Raw genomic sequence first — 19,507 nt, forward strand, 5'->3', positions numbered from 1 at the left:
TTTAATTATTTGAAACGATAAAGAGAGTGGTCGAAAATTTTATTTTGGCGCTCCAAGTGGACAAATGGTTGCCCATAACAAACCGAAGCGGGTGAGTCAAAAGTTTAAAGGTTTGTCAGTTTTCCACAACGCGATTTTTGTGCAAAGTGGTTAGCTATAAGAAACTTCGACTTGAGCAACAGTGTTGATATGGGAGAGCTTGATTCAAGGGAGCTGGTAGAACGTTTAACGCTCGGTCTTCCATCGACTTTAGGTAGGTATGACCTTTTGCAAATAATAACCTGAGTAAATAATTCCAATGAATGGTCGGAATAGTCGGAACGCTCACTAGTTTAAGTGTTTCTCCGTTAAAACAATTATTTGAACCAACGTATTTGGGTTAGGGTGGGGGTTAGCGTTTGAGTGAAGGTGGGTCAAGTGTTATTATATTTAATAATAATACTGTGAGCGTTCCGACTAGGGTTCCTCTTTTTCCCGGATTTTTTCACTCCCGTGAAACGGGATTGAAAAATGAAACTTCCCGGGAATCCCGGGATCCCGACGAAAAAAGTATACATAAAATCACGTCATTTTGAGGTTGGTATTTTTTTTATTTTAGCTTCAAACATTTAATTAAATTAAGCTCATTTATGGGCGTTCTTTCAGTTATGTACGTAGAAAGTTATGCATAAAAATAAAAGAAAGAAATAACGCATACCACAACACATATTGTTTGGGTTAAGGTGCGGGTTAGCGTTTGGGTGAGGGTGGGTCAATATTATTATGTTTATAATTAATAATAACGGTTGACCCACCCTCACCCAAACGCTAACCCGCATTCTAACCCAAATATTTTGCGTTGTGGTAAGCGGTATTTCAAGACCATTTTTTTTATTAATTTATACGTTCATAACTAAAGGAGCCCCAGACCTTCTCTAATACGAGTCAGGACCCTTATTTGTGACGCATTTTTTTGTTAGAATAAATTTAATTAGGTTTTTCCGCTGGTAAGCTCAAATGAAACAACTCAGGCAACAACGTTAACATGGTTGGTACTATTTTTTTTCTTTATATTAGTCAAAAACGGCAATATTTTTAAAGTTTTGCTAGGTTGCCGAATACCCGAGATTATAAAAGAAATTCCCGGGATTCGGGATTGTTAATTCGTGGGAAATACCGGGAATTTCCCGTTGAAACATTCCCGGAGAGGAACCCTAGTTCCGACCATTCATCATTCCGTAAATTAGTGTTACCCATTCCAACAGAAAGAGGATATTAATATTAACCCGGATCCCGGTATTGATTGTACATTAATTTGAGTTTATGCCGGATTTTGCTATAATATGTAATGGTGTTAATATCAAATTTAATATTCTGAGTTTTTCTTTATTTCCAGAATTTATATATTTTATTATATTTAAATTAGCTTGTTAGCTAGCTGGAACGCATATTTGCTATTTGTCTGGCTCATTTGGGTTCCCATTAGTGATTATATGGATTTCTTTACTATGTTGTCCGGGTAAATAGCGTCTAACATTTAAAAATAATTAAAAAAGCCATTTTAAAGAACGCTGATGTGGATTGATGAACTAATTGAAAAAAAAACATCATAAAAGATATTAAAAAGCCAACGCAAATAACTTCTTTACCAGAAAAAAGGCCAGGTGTGTGTGATGTGTCGTTCTCGGATTGTATGCCGGCAGCGAGACACACACTGGTTTCGTGGGAACAACGTAACACCTGCATGCTTCCCGATGACCTTAAAAACTTCTACCTCACAACAGATGGCTTGCTGCTCACCTGGAAGGTGAAAGTAAATGGTAAAATCAATTTGTTAACCAGTGTTTGCGCTAAGCACACTGTGCATCTTGTATTTAATGGCAGACAAACAAAATCAAACACTGATCCTTATTGCGTTCCATAGTTTTTGGGTTGAAATCCTCTACAAAAATAGGACGATATATACGTCAAAAACTATTTTTTGGATAAATTCATTAGACTGATGATATTTCACACCAAATGATGTCACTGGGGTGATTTTGGGCAAGCATTCCACCCTAAAGATCCTTGGAGGAAAAGCAGTGAAATACAATCAGAACACTGTAAAGTCAATCATTTGTTGCTAAATGTGTATTCTACAGAATCTGACCAATTGCTATAAAACACATTTGTTTCCAAAATGATTTATTTTTTATACTTTATATCAATTGTATGTAAACAATTGTTTCATACAATTGCAGAAACTTACTGTTACCAAATTTTTATAGTTTGACTAAGAATCCTGTTGTGTCACTTGAATATTTGGGTTTTTAAAATATCAAATAACCTAGACAGTGTGTGAAGTTGATTGTTTAATTTACCTGACCTTTTTATTAGACCTGTATATTGTTTCAACTATTTGTTTTAATTCTATAAAAATAATTCGCTATAGCTTTGAGGTTGGACTTTATATATTTTTATTTAAAACATCAAACATAGTTCAAGGAAAAACCTTCAGTTATGTTTTACAAAATTTCAATCTTACAGGGCATAAGAATGCTATACCTTATTTATTTTCTTATAGAGCACTTACATCATTCCTCATTTACTCCATGTAGGCGTCTATTTTTTTAATTGAACATTTCAATTAAATATCTATTAATCGAATAAAATAAGGCATTATTCTAACTAAACCGTTAAGTCTATAAAGCATTTTTTTCCGCAAAAATTGTTTTTAAAATTGTTAAAACTTTAATATTTGTGTTTGCTTCAGGTTCTGAGTTTCCTCTGGGTCGAATGGAGGTCAATAGTATTTCCAACCTCGTCAAACTCAGCATTACCGGATCTTCAGCGATAATGTTCAACAATATTTCACTTGGTGACATTGACTTTGACAGCGACTCAGAAGAAGGTGGAGTGCTTTGATTTGTCCCTGTTTATTTGCCTCAAAAATAACTCAAAATATTCATAATTCAACAAATGCTTATTATTAAAAATTACTAATAAAATTATTTATTTTTGTGTATTCAAGTTAAAAAATAATTAGCTTTCTCCTTGTGTTTTGTTTAATCTTAAGTGTTACAATTTGAATTTTGTGAAAGCATTTAAGACATTCAAAATAACAACATACAAAAATTACGTAGAGCAAGAACACAAGCCCCCACATTTTGATGGAAGAAGTAGAATCTTTGAGCTGGATTCATGCGGCGGTTTTGGAAAAGTCTGCCTTGTCTATGCAAAGGCCACTCCAGGTAATTTGTTTGGGGCAAAATTAGTCTTAAGATTTATTCATAACGTTGAAAAAATGCTATCTACTTGTGTATGGGCTTCGATATTCATTCTATAATTTCCTTTAATTTGGGTATAAATAGCTCTGTGAGTGATTCAGCAACTTTTGTCACCCCAATGTTTAATATTTGAGTTCTGGCCCAATATTAATCTTATAATAAATGCCAAAAACAAACATAAGGCATATTTGTCAGATGTCTAACTAACACATTGTTTCATGTTAACTAAACAGGTTTGGCAGCTCAAAGCACAGAAATTTGGTTTCTTGACCGCTCCCTCAGTTGGTCGTTTTTGGCAAAAGACTTTACAACGTATTACCGTATGATGTTGGTGCATATTGGGCTGCCACAATGGCAGTATGCATTCACTCCTATTGGACTGAGCCCAAATGTTAAGGTCTGAACAGTTTTTAATTTTAGTAGGTGTACGACTAAATGTTAGTTTTTATGTTTGTTTATTAGTGTAAATAAGCTACTAAATACCAGTGTTGCAAACAAGTAATATTAAACAAATAGCAAGACAAGTCTAAGTATTTAACATCAAAATAAAAACATAACTTGTTTTTTGTAATGTATTATATAGATAACCCAATTTTACTGAAATTGTACCAAGCACTTAATTTTAGTCATGTCATATAAAATAGACACTTAAGTCATTACAGCACTACTTAATACACTTTATTATTATTTTTTTATTTTGGCTTAGCAATGGTTTAGCATGTATGCACCAGTACGTCTTCAAATGGATGAATCATTACTGGAAAAAGAAACGAAGACAGAAATCAAAAATCTTGGTCAGTACTGTAGTGTAGAAAATTTATTCTTTCCAAAACATAAAATCTTATAGTGTTGAGTATTTTTTCTGTTCTGTAATGCTAAGTAGACTTTATGGCCAATGATTGGACTTCTTTTTTAGTGTTAGTCTTTTATATATATATATATACTGTAAGTTTATTTGGTAACAGCTATAAGCCTGCCATTTATAAGCTTACATAATGCTTTGTCATTTGTTTTTTTCTTTCAGAATGTGTTATATTAAAGTATTTAAATTTTTCAGGTACCAATTAGATCAGGTATGTCCAACCTGCGTCCCCCCTTAATTTAATTGGTTTTGCAACTTATCAAAAGTATTAAAGTGGCAATGCGGCCCGTTCTGCTAAAAGGTTGGTCATCCCTGAATTACATATTATGGCAAAACCCAGTTTAGAGTTGTAATTCCACTAAAATTCGGATATCAAGAAAGGCACAATCATACATTAATAAAAAGTGTAAAAAAATTACAAATATTTGATGCAGATATCACTCCAGTTAAAGTCGACTGGTCAAGAGTTTTCAAGGGAAAAATGCCGGAGAAAGTCACAAAAGCAAAAGGCCAAGCAGCTACAGGGCAAACGCAAAAAAAGAAGCAGGCTCAAGGACAAAACATTGCTGGATCAAAGTAGGTTTTGTTAACTGTTGGGTGCTTTCGTTTTGTCAAAGAGTGTGTTGCATTGAGATCCAAATACGTTAAAACCACTCTATGGTATTTCCAGTAAGAATTAGTAGTTATAAGTGTCAGGGATAAAAACCAGGGTAGTAAAGTATTTTTAAAAGACTGAATTACAAAAATTAAACGTCAAACTACTAGAATTGCTTGCCTCAACTCATTATAAGTTTAAATGCTAAAATTAATAACCCAACTTTAAACAAAAGTTTCTTAATGAAAACACATTATTTCAAGCCAAGTCATTTGAAAACAAAGACTTTGACTTCAGTCATTACAACACTTACAAAAACTGCATATATAAACAAGTTCCCCCTTCAAGCTTAAGCCAAATTCGATGCTCATACATTGACAATCTGGTAGACACTGACTTGATAAAACTGATACTGCATATATAATACATTTGGAAACTCAACTGCCATTTAAATCTTCTGTAATATTTGGTGCTTCCACTATAACATGGGTTCTTAAACTTTTTTTACCGCGGACCCCTAAATTCTCTTTTTGCCTCGCGTGGACCATGGTAGGCAAAAAAAATCAAAATGATGTCATGGTCCAAATAGACTTCTTAATCTACTGATTTCTGTCCAAAAATGTGAACGTAGAATAGTCTAAAAGCATTACAGGCAAATCCGTTTTATTTTTAATCAAACTGTTTAAGAAACCTGCTCTATAGTGATTATCTCTTCTATTTTTATTCTCAATACATCTAAAATACTATTATGTTTTATTTTGAAGGTCGATGACAGCCATTCGCCACGGCAGGTCTTCAAAGCCTTGGACTTGAAAGCTGCTGCAAGCTTTAAACATCAAACAAATCTTTCAGTTTACCAAACAAAATATTCTGATTGTTCAACAATAATGAGCGAAGAGAATAGATTTTCCATGAAATGGTCATTTACCTAAAACTTTTCGACTGTGTTCAATGTAATATTTGAAAGTTTATTTACTATTATGTATTTTAGAGTTTGGAATTTCACCTAATAGTTAAATTTTACTGTTTTATGGTTTGTAAACAAATGTGATTCATGTAAAAGGTGAAATCATATTTCATGCCACTTTCAGGAAGTTGCCGGTATGTCACCAAAAACTTTCAGTGCATCAAACACAGGAAATGGCTCTGCAACGTAAACTTTATGGTTGTACGCTTGTATAATTATTATTCAATAGAATTATTTTATTGCAGATATTTTTTGGGAAACCTGAAAAAATTAATGTGTTCACCATGGGATCCAGTCATTACGTATACCACAATTTTAGAAAATGGGTTTAAAACTATACATTCTGTGGCTTTTTTTTGTATTTATTTCATTAAATTAAGGTTTTATATGGTACTACATGTGTTTGGCTTATGTCTTGTTTCTCGACTGCTAAAATATGAACTAAATAAACATTTTTTAACTCTTATAAAAATTTAAGGTAGTAATGAATCAATTGTATTCACACAAATATGATGGAACTTAAACACAGCAATGCAATTTGGGTAAAGGTAATTTAACAAAACACGTAATCCCAATCATATCAGATTACTCTTTGAACTTATAATATATATGTTTGTATATTTACAATCACCAATATGAATGCTGTTGTAAATAATGAAAGCTGGAACTCTGATAACACGCTAAACACAACACAAAACTTTTAACAACTGGGATTAATAACAACCAGAAAGTACACTTTGTTTAAGAGGCCAACTTAATAAATATATATCTTTGTGCGAGCCGAGTCGCGACTCTTTAAACTTGATTTACTTGGATATCAGTTTCTTGAGTCCCTCAGTGCTCATCGACTTTGGTCGCTCAAGAGGAAGGCCCAAAGCTCTACTCCAGATCATCTGCGACAAACATCCGAGAGCCCTGGACACTCCAAAGAGGACGGTGTAGTATTGCATCTCTGTCATCTTGTAGTGCTGTAGGAGAACACCGCTGTGTGCATCTACATTTGGCCAGGGGTTCTTGGCCTTGCCTTGTTCCAACAGAATGTCAGGTACCAATTTGTAAAGCTGGCCGACCAATTTGAACATGGAGTCCTCTGGGAGATGTTTAAGAGCAAACTCGCGCTGGCATTGGTACCTGGGGTCAGTTTTGCGGAGGACTGCGTGTCCATATCCAGGAACAACACGACCGCTCTTGAGCGTGTCCCAGATATACTTGTGGAGGACCTCATCAGTTACATCCTTTCCTCCAAGCTCCTCACGCACTCCAGTAAGCCAGACCAGCACCTCCTGGTTTGCAAGGCCGTGAAGGGGACCAGCGAGTCCGTTCATTGCAGCTGCTGTGGAGAGATACGGGTCGCTGAGGGCGCTTCCTACTAAATGCGATGTGTGAGCGCTGACGTTGCCACCTTCGTGGTCAGAGTGGATCACCAAATACAAGCGCATCAGCTCAATAAACTCCTTGTTTTCATAACCGAGCATGTTGCAGAAGTTAAGCGACCAATCAGCGTTTTCGTCGATGGCTCCATTAAATTCACCTTCCCTGTAAAGGTTTCGGTAGATCTTTGCGGCAATGATTGGAATCTTTGCGATGAGGTTCATTGCGTCTTCATAAACCAGCTCCCAGTACTTAGACTTGTGCACGCCTTCTGCGTAGGCCTTGGCAAACACCGACTCCGTGTTAAGTGTGGTTAGAGCGGCACTGAGCTGTGACATTGGGTGAACGTTGCTCGGCAGTTGATCGAGCAAGTTGACTACATGCGTAGGCAGGTCAGCTCTTTGTGCCCACTCTCTGCTGAGCCAATTCACTTGCTCCTGAGTTGGGATTTCTCCAGTACAAAGAAGCCAGAAAAGTCCCTCTGGCAAAGGCTCGCTGCCGTTCGGCGCTTTTGGAAGCAGCTTCTGGCACTCTGGGATGCTGTAGCCGCGAAAGCGAATGCCCTCCTCTGGATCTAACACTGATGTTTCCCAAACCATACCTAGAGAAACAAGGGGAAGACAGATTCAGTTTTGAAAAAGCTATGCGGTTGAAGAAAACATAATACAGGGTGCCACCAAAAAAACTACCACATTTCAAATTTTTACTGTACCAAGCTGTAGCAGTCTTGACAGGAGGTTAAATTGAAACTTTGCAGCAAAGGACCTACTGTTTGTGTTTCAAGTTTTAGTTTTTGTAAGTAATTAATGTTTTGTGCAAATTTAATATTTTTGTATCTGTATGTTAAATGGCTTGGGACTGGCGAACACCATGCATTTATTGTGGAAGATTTCATTAGAAATGGGGAATGTGTAACTCGAGGGCACCATCCAAAGGATGTAATCTCAAAAACTTTATTTTTTTTATGTGGATTTCAGATTTGTTATTCAGGGTCATGTCTATCACAGTAATTGGCAATTGCAACCAGATTGCATTTCATAATTTTTGATTGCCAAAACATTCCTTTGGCTGTAATCATGTCAAATATTCTGCAATACTTTGCTAATTGCTATCACTGAGGAAGATGGGCAAGCATTCCACAAGATTTGACAGAAAGCAACTAAAACGAAAAGAACGACTGGCTTTGGCTTAACATAAATGTGTGCTATTGTATTTGTATTTGATAGTATTATTTGAAACCAAGTTTTATAACCAAACTTTAGGACTTAATTTAATGCAGTTCTTAATTAAATGACGCTGAGATGTTATTTACCACCTGTTAACATGCTTTTGCTAAACAATTCTATGGCAAAGCGAAGTGAACAAAAGGTTGGCAAAAAGCCAATGTAGTGAAACTTTGCAAATCGCTTAATTCATTTATCTAACACAGGGGTCGTCAACCTACGGCCCGCATCCGGCCCACCGCATCTTTGACAAACTATAACGAGTCCATTTTAAATACTTTTGACTATTTTAACTACGTAAATGCGAAAAATTTCCGGTTCATTTATGTTTTGATGCTGTTTTTTTAACTAGATCACAATCGAAAAAGGTATTCGAAAATATTAGACTTCAATTTTTTAACCATTTTTTCATGAAAATGTAATAAAAACTCTCAAGACATTTAAAAAATGCTGTTATCCTAAAAAGAATCGCTCTCGCTTTACTCGCTAGGTGTGCCTGGATTAAAATGGTTAATAAACACTCAACTAGATTAACTATTTAAGTTATGGCGTTTCAAGTACTTTTATTGTACTTTTCATTAGTAGTATGGATGATGACATGTGAACTGTAATTTTAAACCAAGCAGATGTTTTTTTCGCGCTTTGTGCTAACACTTTACTGCCTCCTTAAATATAATAAGCAAAAATCGGAGGCCTCGCCTAAATTACAGTTGCTTTAAAATTGTAATAACACAAAATCTCAGTTAACATATGTTGTGCAGACTTTGGTTTTGGCCCGCGACTAGAAAAAGTTGCCGACCCCTTATCTAACATAACGTAACAGACATCGGTTATTATGCTGAACCCTGGACCTTACGTTATTTCTGTAAGTTGATTGCCGTTCTTGTGTTATTCCAAAAAACACACAACCTTTGTTCCAAACAATGAATATGCACCAGAATTTCTAATACGTTTTTTTCTCGTTATTGTGATTCTTTTTTTATTTTCTTAGATGGGTCCTTCATAGATCTGATGAAATGTTAAAAGTAGCACAAACATGCAAAACTTTAGTCTTACTTTTCAGTAATGGTTCTTTATTTCCAGCCATGCAAATTGCACCAGAATATTTAACGTTTGTATGCCTGACTGTGTATTAGCGGCAGTCTAGAATCATACCACATAGCATATTATTTAGGTCAGTGTGTCAGTTAGTGTCTGGGTCAAATATGAATGTTCGTTTCTAGACCGCCGCCCAATATACAGTCAGACATGCGCTGAAATTTTTAACATATTTTAAACCTGATTTCAAACTTTAAAAAAATCCCTTTTTTACCTTTAATGCCACGCATTCCTCCGTACATCATGTCCACCGAAACATCGCCCACCTTGGCGCCGCCAAACTCTTTTCGAAAGTTTTTGATCTCGTCTTGTTTGACGGGAATTTGCGCCGCTAGGACTTCTTTCAAATCGTTCGAGGCGGATACGTAGCCCCTCGAAGCTGTAACGGTGGCAGCCCGGCCTCCTATGGCCTTGCCAAACGCCGGCAACAAGTTGAAAATCGATTTCTTCATAGTAAAAGCAAAATTAAACGGTTTCAAAGCTGAAAATTAACGAAACTGAAAGCAAATTTGGGCAGCCAACGCTTGCTGTGGATAAAAGAGCAAAGGTTAACTCTGGCATGAAGGTTATCATCGATTTGCCATTCATCAATTACAGGGCAACCGGTAAACTGAATTTTTATTTGGATAACTGGGGAAAAAAGTTTTGGTTTTATTTGAATGTAACATAATACCATATTTGTACAACAATTATTGTAAATTTTAATCTTAACGTGGAAGATTATTATTTTTTTTGTTTTAGGAAATATTTGTTATTTGAAAGTATCAATTATCATTAACTACTTTCTTACTAGATAAACATAAATTGTGATAAGTATGGTAGTTTAGATTCAAATAAGACCTAAATTTACATTTGAGCAGATAAACGTTATAGATTTAAAAAAAAAATAGGTTGGTCCGTATTTTTTACTTTTTATAGGACCTTAATAAGCCCGTCCTGTTACTTGGGGCCAGGCAAAGGTCCATACTAGGGCGGTGCTTCGAAACAAGACACAAAATGAAGCAAACAACAAAGTTCAATATCTGACTCTATAATGAATCAGGATTGTTTGATTGCAAGTCTCATTAAACTAATTTGCCTCGCCAATCAACCTCACTATTACTTCAAGGTATTGTTGTAGTCTGATTACAAATCCACACAGTTTTTGTTGGCTATTATGGGCAAACCGGCTAATCCCGGCAAGCACAACCACTCACTGTATTGTCTAGACAAGACGGGTTATATTGATATAAGCTTTCGCATATATAAGTTGAAAGTTTGCATAAAAGAGGAAAGGCAACACCAAAAAGCGGAAATGATTTATAACCCGGAGCTTTTTTGGCAGCCGGGAACTTTAACAATAACGCGTTCACACAGGTGAAATACTTTTATCTATAACGGAAATATGTACCACGATATAACATTTATCACGTGTGAAACAGCTGAATGCTCTGTTCTCAGAATGACAGCGAGTGTTTGGTAAAAGGCGTGAAAAAGTGACAAATCATAAATCGTAACATATTTGATAAACACACAATACAATAAATTCCAAATTATCCACTAATTATTACTTATAACGCTACACCTGTACAGTGTACACCAAACTAGCAGGGGAATGTTCAGAATCGACAAGGCAAACTAAAACCGTCAAGGTGTTATAATATATGTTGGAATACCCCCTACCTCCCACACATACTCCCTTATAGGTGGATGTATAAGGTATATAGACGCTTGTTTATAGTTACTTTGATGAGTGAAATACAGGACTGCCAACTTGAGTCGCCGTCAGAGTAGGGAATTGACAAAGTCGTTTAGTTAGACTTGAGTCGGACTCGGAACTTGACCCAGTTTCTCGAGTCGTAATAGAATGACGGACACGAGTTGTTTTCAACCGACTCCGTGTCCTACCCACACAGCGCACACATCTAGTATCGTCCCACAAAACACCAATTGTGAAACAGTGTAAGAGGCTCCTGATCTGGAAAACCAGTGTCAATACAAGGTTTATGGGTATCCATCCCGTTTATGGGTATCCATTTATGTCGCAAATTAGCCTTACACTATACTAACACGATAAGAGAGGCGCTAATTTACCTGTTAATTAAGAGGGACCCAAATTTACCTGTTGATCAAGAGAGACGCTAATTTACCTGTTAAGCCAGCTATGTAGGCTAACGCTTTGTACACTGTATCAGTTTCTGGAAAAATAGGCAGATGTGGCATGCTTGTCTTTTGTTATAAAAGATGTGCAGTAATATGTATACTGTTTGTTTGTCGACTATAAGGTCTAACAAACTATAAGCTCTGTCGTGCATAATTGTATTTGTCAATTCAAAGAAATGTTTTCAGAGAACAAAATAATGACTTTGTTTATTCTACTAAAACTCTTTGAAGCAAGTGATTTGGGTGAGGTATAAGCTATTGTTTTTCGTTTTACCTGCCCCAAAAGCAGTTCAAAACGTATAGGAATAATCGTTTCATTGATTAGTAAGACCCCTTCTTCCAAAAATACATTTGGGAGGCAATTTGTGTTAAATTGATGAAACAAATATATATTTTTATTTTCTATGGATTTTATATTTTCATGCTAATGGCCAGGGGCGGGTTTAGGATTTTTTTATAGGGATAACGTCATAAGCTTATCTTAAAATGCGACGTCACATGCTGCGTCAAAACGTGACGTATAGTTTTTAATATTATTAAGTCGGAAAAACCTTTGCGCTAACACCATTCAAAACTACGGGGTAGGCCTATAGCACATTGTCCTAACAAACATAAAAAAACGTCTGAAAATCGTCAACGGACCGACAGACTCTTAAAGCTCTCTATAGTTTTTTACGTAAAAGTAGTTATTTATGTTTCTTTGATTTACCATTATCACCAAGCTAATAAAGTTCGACACAAATTTTATACCTTTATTTATAATTTAGGTAAGTTGTAATTGTGTTTTTTTTTCGTTTATTCTTCCCAAAAAGCGGGTTGAAACGTAAGGGAAAGCGGGGCACAACAGCCCCCTAAACTTGTTGGAAAACAAAAATTTCCAAAAAAATTCGCAGATTTACTTTTGTACGAACTAGGGAGGGGAGAAAATGTGTTTTTAGGGATGTTGATATAGTATAGTAAATTAAGTAAAGATCCAGTTACTATTTGCTAAATACTTTAAGGACCAGTTTCGTGATCATTTTATAGATTATAAGTTTTCATACCATAGATCAGGGGCGGGTTCAGGATTTTTGAACTGTGCAAAATATAAAATAGGTGTATAAACTGTTACTACCAGACATATTAATAATAAAAAAACAGCTCCTCTGGTAATTATTGTTAACCAACGTTTCAGCAACCATTTAAGTCGCCTTCTTCCGGGTAAATAACAGCGAACGCTGTCCTACGAGCGTTGAATTTCCATACAATATACATGTACACCGAGCGTTTGGTGTCATTCACCATGAAGAAAGCAAATTGAATAGGAGCCTAAACCTTGGTTAAAAATTATAATTTCCAGAAGAGCAGTTTTGTGATTATGATAAAAACAAATGTTGTGCGTTTGAACAGCTGAGGCGAGCACTTGCGGAGGAAAGACGTGTCTTCAGTATCTGCAATGTTCAATGGATGCTGTGAAGCTGCCACAGACCAATCAGAGCACAGTGCTTTCTGCATTCAACGACGCTAGAAGCGAGCTCAACTGCCAAGACGACCTAAGTAACATTATTATATTGACTGTTTATATTTGGGCGACACTTGACAGTCAAGGCCAAAATAGAACTAATACCTAATGGTATTACTAACGTCTAAATCAGAATAAGTCCTAAATCCTTCGGAATAAGACCTAAAAAGTCAGAATCAGGCCAAAACAACACTTTAAAACCCCACCCCCAAGTACATCACTAACTCCCCTAATAATTTTAACACTAACCCATTTTCAAACCCCACCCATTACCAACCAATAACCCCAAACAGGACCGAAAATCCGTTGCCAAAACAGCGGCGCCCTGACGGCGCCGGTCAGACTATGGCGTCCAAACTTTGGAACCAAAACGGCCGATGCCAGACCGAAGGCCCCCGATCGTCCCATATCCTCCAACCACAGGTTCTGGCGTTATTATGGCCATTTAGGTCTTCTTCCGATGAATTTAGGCCTTATTCCGACGAATTTAGGCCTTATTCCATAGGATTTAGGACTAATTCCGATGAATTTAGACCTTATTCCAACAGATTTAGGTCTAATTCAGACGATTTTGATCTTATGCTTTACGGGATATTACTGCGTAATTTGCTGTATTATGCCGTTGGTCTTAATACTATGGTTTATAGATTTTTCTGCTTTAGGTATTTTTGCTTTTTAGGTCTTATTGTGTATTCCCTATAACACTTGTCAAAACTGAAAAAAATCCTTTTGGACAATTTAGTTTAGGTTACACAATTGGTTTTCAACCTTTTATGGTTATGGCTTACGACACCCTTAGAGATATTAAATATATTGCGGTACCCCTACTAGAATTTTCGATAAAATATTTACTGCGATGTCATTACAAACGGAACCGAAACACAATAAAATCTACGTAGGAAAGAATAGTTTGGTTTATTGTTACCTTAATGTACAAAAAGAGATACATCCAGAGGGCTACCAATACAGAAAATTCAGATTCTTGCCCAAGTATCTATCGAGACCCTTGAGCGCAAGAAACGTGCCGCGGTTGGGAACCTCTAGGTTACTTCTGGTACATTGGCTCCCTCGCACGAGGCACGTTTGCGTACATTGTGATGAGACCGTAACATCCAACAATTCTAGTCTCACCTCTACTATGGCACCGGCTCCCTGTGAATCAATTATCTCCTTTTAACTATATTTTTTTCCCTTTCACTAAACATTAAACTTAAGCCTGAAAAAATTTAACTCTTAAAACATGGTGTAACTATTTGGCGAAATGGCTTTTAATTTAGATTCTGAGTTTTATGCCTAAACAAAATAAATTGTTTCTCTTTTTTACTCAAAAAAAAAAAAAAACCTTGGCGTACATTGGACTGCCACTTGCTCGCACGCCGGCACTTGGCCGACCAACTTCTGCGGGAAAACACGCCTTTATTTCCCGCCGATCGCGCTTATTTAGGACGAAGCCAGCGATACTTGCCCGGGTCTTTCAAACACTAACTTGCATAGCTAAAGCTTATTGCCCAGGCTTCTAATGCGGACCTCCTTGTTCGCATTAGAAGATCAAGTAAAAAGTATGACTGCCAATAACGTTAAGCTATAGGTTTGAAATGTGCAGGATTTGGCTAGCATGTACATTGTACACTGTTAGTGTTAGTTATAGATAGTACCATGTTTAGACCATGTAATGAAGACCACGCTTTATTAATTAAATACTAGCATTCACGTATAATTAAATACAACATTAGAAGAAGATTGTCGGTAAATGAGTAAAGTTCTTTTAAAACGGGGTTTCTTTTAACCTCCTTATAGCTTGGCTGCATGATGTTACGTATGACCAGCGTCACAACACAAACTTTCCATTTGGCCAATCATCGAAAACGCATTTTGCTTTTCGAAGAGAGTTTGATGTTTTTGCTAATACCGTTAGTCTAATTTAAAAATAAACCTGTGTTACGCCAGTTTGAATTTTAATCCATGTGCGTATAATCATATTTAGGGATGCTTGGAACTTGACATTTCATTTCGATACCTTACTTCAAAATTTTCGGACAAAAATGCGACCGATTTTAAATGATGTCTCTATTATGCTTAAACAAAATTCTCTAAATAAAATAAAATGTTCAAAGGTCGTTTCAAAGGCTTGACAAAAACTCACGTTTTTACTATGATTTTCTGAATTTCCGCCAGGTATCTTGACACATAATTCATTGAAAACTTCGATAGAATTAGAACTTAAATCAAAGTATGCCTCCTATTAGGCAACTTTTGACTATAGGTACGAAAATGTGTTAATTACATGTTACAGAGGACAAGGCTCCGGATCAGACGAGCAACATCAACGATTGCTTGGCCTTTCTCTCCAGTCCAGTGGTTCAACTTTACTTTTCGTTAAAAGGCAAGTTTTCCTGTTTATCCAAATATTTCAAACCGAATGGCAAGCTTGGTTATTTTGAAATTTGGATGCTTTAGTTTTCAGTGTGTCTTGGTAGCGTTTATAATCACACGTCACAACATGTCATAGTATGCAAGCGTCTTTGGGCTTAAACGATTTAATAAAGGAGGTGCAATCACGGTGACCCTACGATGCAACAATAAGCAAAAGTAAAAAAAAAACTAGACGGGGTTGCGGTTGTTGTAAATTTTGTCAGGGGGTATTTTTCAGGGCCTTATTTTCATGGGTGGTTCAATAATTGGTTATTATAAATAAAGTTATTAACCAGGTTAATTTTTGTAATATTATATAGTGCACTTTGGTTTATTCGTTTTACGGTTTATATTAAGTTGTAGCCTAATTTCTCATGACTTGTTTCCGCAAGCAAAAACAGATATGGGACGAATAATTTCTTGCCTTTATCTATGACTTTATGGATGCAAAATAATTTTTAATGGACATATACACATCCCAACATTTTTCCTTGACTTGTTTCTGCAAGCAAAAACAGATATGGGCCGAAAATTCTCTGCCATCCCTTCCGACCTAAATGCAAATATTTTTTCCACAAAAAAATGCTTATTGTTGTAACCCTCTCTCCTCCTTGCCCTCAAACCAAATAAAAGAAATATTTTCCCCTATTAATAAAAAACCTCAATTAAAAAACTATATGTTTGAGGCCCCTGAAACAATAAACAAAAAACAGTCAACAGTATTTTTAATTTTTAGGGAGTTTTTGTTTACTCCCTTAAAAGAAATGCAGCCCCAACCCTTGGGCCCAAACCACAAAATCTACAAGCTTCTTGGTCATTTTTTAGTCTAAATTCGAATTAAGAACAACCAACAGTTTTATTGTAAATCAACTTTTTGTATAATTTGCCAAAAAAACACCCGATTTGTTGGGATGAACCAATTAAAAACAAAGAAGGGGTTCGTAGTATCATTTTTATGGTTTACCAGCGATTTGATTTACATAAATAGCATATTGGCGAACATTACAAAAGGGAGATATATTGCTAGATATTACTATCGCTAAGTGGGAGTAGAAAGCTGAAATAACATAACGTCACACTTTTTATAGCGAAAAATAGAACCCGCTCATATTTTGAACCTATAAACCCAACTAACATATTAAACATAACTTTTAAAGACGAAAGCAAAATATGTTAAGTTTTAAAGTTTAACTTTGTGAGTACCAGGTTATAGACCCTCGAAACTCTTTAAGGCGCAATTAACAAAATACGTTTTTTAAATACGAACAATGAACATGGTTTGAACAATTAAAAAACATTTTCGCACTTTGCGCAAAAACACTTAACTTAAACTGCTTGTTTGCGCACTGTTTCGCGTGACAACAGCAAGTTTCTTTCAAAAAATTTAAAATGTTATTTTATGCCCTTTAAACCATCGTATTGTTTATCAGAGAGATTATGTAAAAATTATGGCAACCCTAGTAAATAGTATTCCACGACAGATTTTGTTTTGTTTACTTGTGAATACAAAATCATTTATCATTTTCATTGTATAAATGGATGATTGCTTATACCATTATAGTCAAATAGTTTGATGAGTTTCGATAATAACATTTCCTTAAACTGTGAGACTTTAGTCTAGAATTCTTTAGACTAGATTTTACCGCATTTCGTAGTTGTTTATTCAGATAAAAATAAATTGCGCACACAACTTCAAGGTGACGTTATACATTCCGATGGTCTGGTTATACTGCGAAATCTAAAGGCTTATTGAAACATATTAAACAGTTTTCATAACTGCATATACAACATCCGATGGCCAGGGATCGACGTTTAGGTTTTGTCTGTATTTGTTTGACATACTGACTTTTGGCGTTTTAAAGAAAAATACAACGCTTTGACGTACCCTGTTTCGCTTCAATAAGAGTGCTCCTTTGTCTTATTAGCGTGAGACAGCTTCCACAAATTTTCCTTTCAAGCTATTATGGCTATTGAAGTTATAGTCCAAAAACCTGTACACAATGTTAAAATTGTATACTCGACACTTATAATCAAGGTTACCATCTGCTGAGACCAAAAAATAAGCACGCTGCATAAAATGGAAACTTGAAAAACAGCTATTTCTGCATGCCCAAAACGTAGCCTAATGGTGCGAAGCGCGAAAAAATGCGTTTATTTGCTTGAAATTGGCAAGGTAATCACCCTTTTTAATGAAACCGTTGTCAATTTTTTTGCGTCAGAGCGCACCTGAACGGTGTACACCTTTTAAACCAAGGGTCGGCAACCTTTTTTCTAGTCGCGGGTCAAACCAAACTCAGTAAGTTCCCGACGGGCTTTAATAGATTTCCTTTATCATAAAAGATGGAATGCGTCATGGATTAAGTTGAATAAACTTTAATTTTAGAGGGTTTCATCAAATATTTTCCATTTCGATATAGCTACCATGCGCACGTCGCCTTTGATCTGAGAAGCCCTCTCAAGAACGCAAATATATACCTAAGGGCAAGACAAATACAACTCGCGCAAAGCGTGAACATTTTCTACATTTTTCTATTTAACATAGTTAAAAATATTAGGCATGGCCGATTGGTCGTGTCCACTGTCCAGCTTGTGAAACAGGAAGCGGGCCGGATGATTTTCTCTGGCGGACCGGATCTGGCCCGCGGGCTATAGTTTGCCGACCCCTGTTTTTAACCGTGGTGCATGGCAGCATGAAACGCCTGAAGCTGACCCTGCCTGGTAGTTAAGTTTAGTTCATTTGGCGGAGTTTGGCTTGTAATAAAATTATTTATTGAATGATTTGCTGTAATGCTTCTAGCAATTTTTTTTGTAGTAACATTTTGTTTTCCATAGCCTATATGGGCTGATTTCCCAATCACAATAACAGCCAGGGACGCCGGAGAAGGGGGCTCGGGGGGGGGACAAGCGCAAAAAAAAACACATTTTTTATTTATTTTTTTTACAAAAAAAGGTCCGAAACAAACCAAAAAAAATAAACCATAAAATAATTCGAGCAAAAACAAGATATGTCCCGAAAATAAATTTTCGGCCCATATAACTCTTGGCCACACCAATTTGAAAAACGCTACAGTGAATGTACTGCTATCACGCGGCCCACAACTACATGACAAAGCTTAAATAGTCAAAAATATCCTGCGGCCTACTAAACAATTGCTCAAAGGTCCAAATTTGGCCGCGGCCAACGATAAAAACGGCAAATTTCCACTTAAACTTTCTCTGTAGGTTTGTGTTTATGAATATATTTACAGCCAAGCTAACCAGTCTTCCTTAATGTAATTGCAAATAAACAAAAATGTTCGTGAGAATATTCCGAACTCGCTTTTTTAACGGGATTTTTGGTTTGACTTATACGCAGTAGAGTTGTTAGGAGTACAAAAAGATCTGTCTCTAAGTTGTATTGAAATGACATATATCCTTGTTCGGCCTTTTTAGGCTTCCAATATCCAACTCGAAAATTTTTCTGGGCAAAGAACCAAACCGGAAACTTCACTTGGCAGAGGTCGCAGTGCGCGCTGACACCTAGCGGAAGTTTAGCAAAGCTCGACACCATGGTTGAAGTTGATATTCTGGCGTGTGTTGCAATACACACCTTCGGAACATTTACATTTTATGGCATAGGTGAATTAAATTTTTTAGGTTCAAAAAAAAAAAATTGCAAGTAATTCTACTCTTTAAGCCTAAATTGTTGCTGTAGTTTTCCTTAAAATTTCCTTATTTTGTTTTCGAAAAAGACTCGTCTGTTAATTATTTATTTTCAACGGTTCGTCGACCCACACAAGTGGCAAAACTTTAGAAAACAATTAAAACTTTAGAAAACAGTTAAACCTACCAAAGGAGATAATTTTTTTGATTAACATTATATCTGGTAGGCTGGTGAAAACAGTTCATATATTTATTTGCATACAAATATGCTTGTCCACTATATTAAGTGAATTTAGTCACTATTTGTACATTGCACAATTAGTAAAACCGTAAAACATGCTTTTTGAGACGATGTTCTACCTGAATGGGTAAATAACTAAATGCGTAATATAATATTATAATAATACTAACTCTAACTCGTTATTCGATGAATTCGATAATATAAACGT

At 36.0% G+C, this 19,507-nt stretch overlaps 2 protein-coding genes across 2 annotated transcripts; one reads left to right on the forward strand and one right to left on the reverse strand.

The window, feature by feature from the left end:
* Window positions 1–115: 115 nt before the first annotated feature.
* Window positions 116–5,877, forward strand: LOC146137382 (tubulin polyglutamylase complex subunit 2-like). Its single transcript, XM_083393825.1, has 8 exons — window positions 116–253; window positions 1,632–1,799; window positions 2,732–2,869; window positions 3,102–3,209; window positions 3,479–3,642; window positions 3,952–4,039; window positions 4,542–4,683; window positions 5,467–5,877. The coding sequence occupies exons 1-8, from the start codon at window positions 190–192 to the stop codon at window positions 5,513–5,515; spliced, it is 921 nt and encodes a 306-aa protein (XP_083249951.1). The 5' UTR covers window positions 116–189; the 3' UTR covers window positions 5,516–5,877.
* Window positions 5,878–6,141: 264 nt separating this feature from the next.
* On the reverse strand, window positions 6,142–9,908 carry LOC146137383 (citrate synthase, mitochondrial-like). The gene is made up of 2 exons (XM_083393322.1): window positions 9,576–9,908; window positions 6,142–7,641 (listed from the first exon to the last, which is right to left on the reverse strand). The coding sequence occupies exons 1-2, from the start codon at window positions 9,811–9,813 to the stop codon at window positions 6,476–6,478; spliced, it is 1,404 nt and encodes a 467-aa protein (XP_083249448.1). The 5' UTR covers window positions 9,814–9,908; the 3' UTR covers window positions 6,142–6,475.
* Between the last annotated feature and the right edge of the window lie 9,599 nt (window positions 9,909–19,507).

Source organism: Ascidiella aspersa, chromosome 7 (assembly GCF_963924565.1).
Source record: "Ascidiella aspersa chromosome 7, kaAscAspe10.2, whole genome shotgun sequence".
Classification (NCBI taxonomy): Eukaryota; Metazoa; Chordata; class Ascidiacea; order Phlebobranchia; family Ascidiidae; genus Ascidiella; species Ascidiella aspersa.

Bases quoted from the DNA above. Each gene is read 5' to 3' on its own strand.
- LOC146137382 (XM_083393825.1), top strand. From the start codon at position 190: ATGGGAGAGCTTGATTCAAGGGAGCTGGTAGAACGTTTAACGCTCGGT. The intron at 2,870-3,101 runs GTGGAGTGCTTT...AAAATTACGTAG, and splicing joins TGACAGCGACTCAGAAGAAG to AGCAAGAACACAAGCCCCCA. The intron at 4,684-5,466 runs GTAGGTTTTGTT...TTTATTTTGAAG, and splicing joins CAAAACATTGCTGGATCAAA to GTCGATGACAGCCATTCGCC.
- LOC146137383 (XM_083393322.1), bottom strand. From the start codon at position 9,813: ATGAAGAAATCGATTTTCAACTTGTTGCCGGCGTTTGGCAAGGCCATA. The intron at 7,642-9,575 runs GTAAAAAAGGGA...TTGTTTCTCTAG, and splicing joins AGGAATGCGTGGCATTAAAG to GTATGGTTTGGGAAACATCA.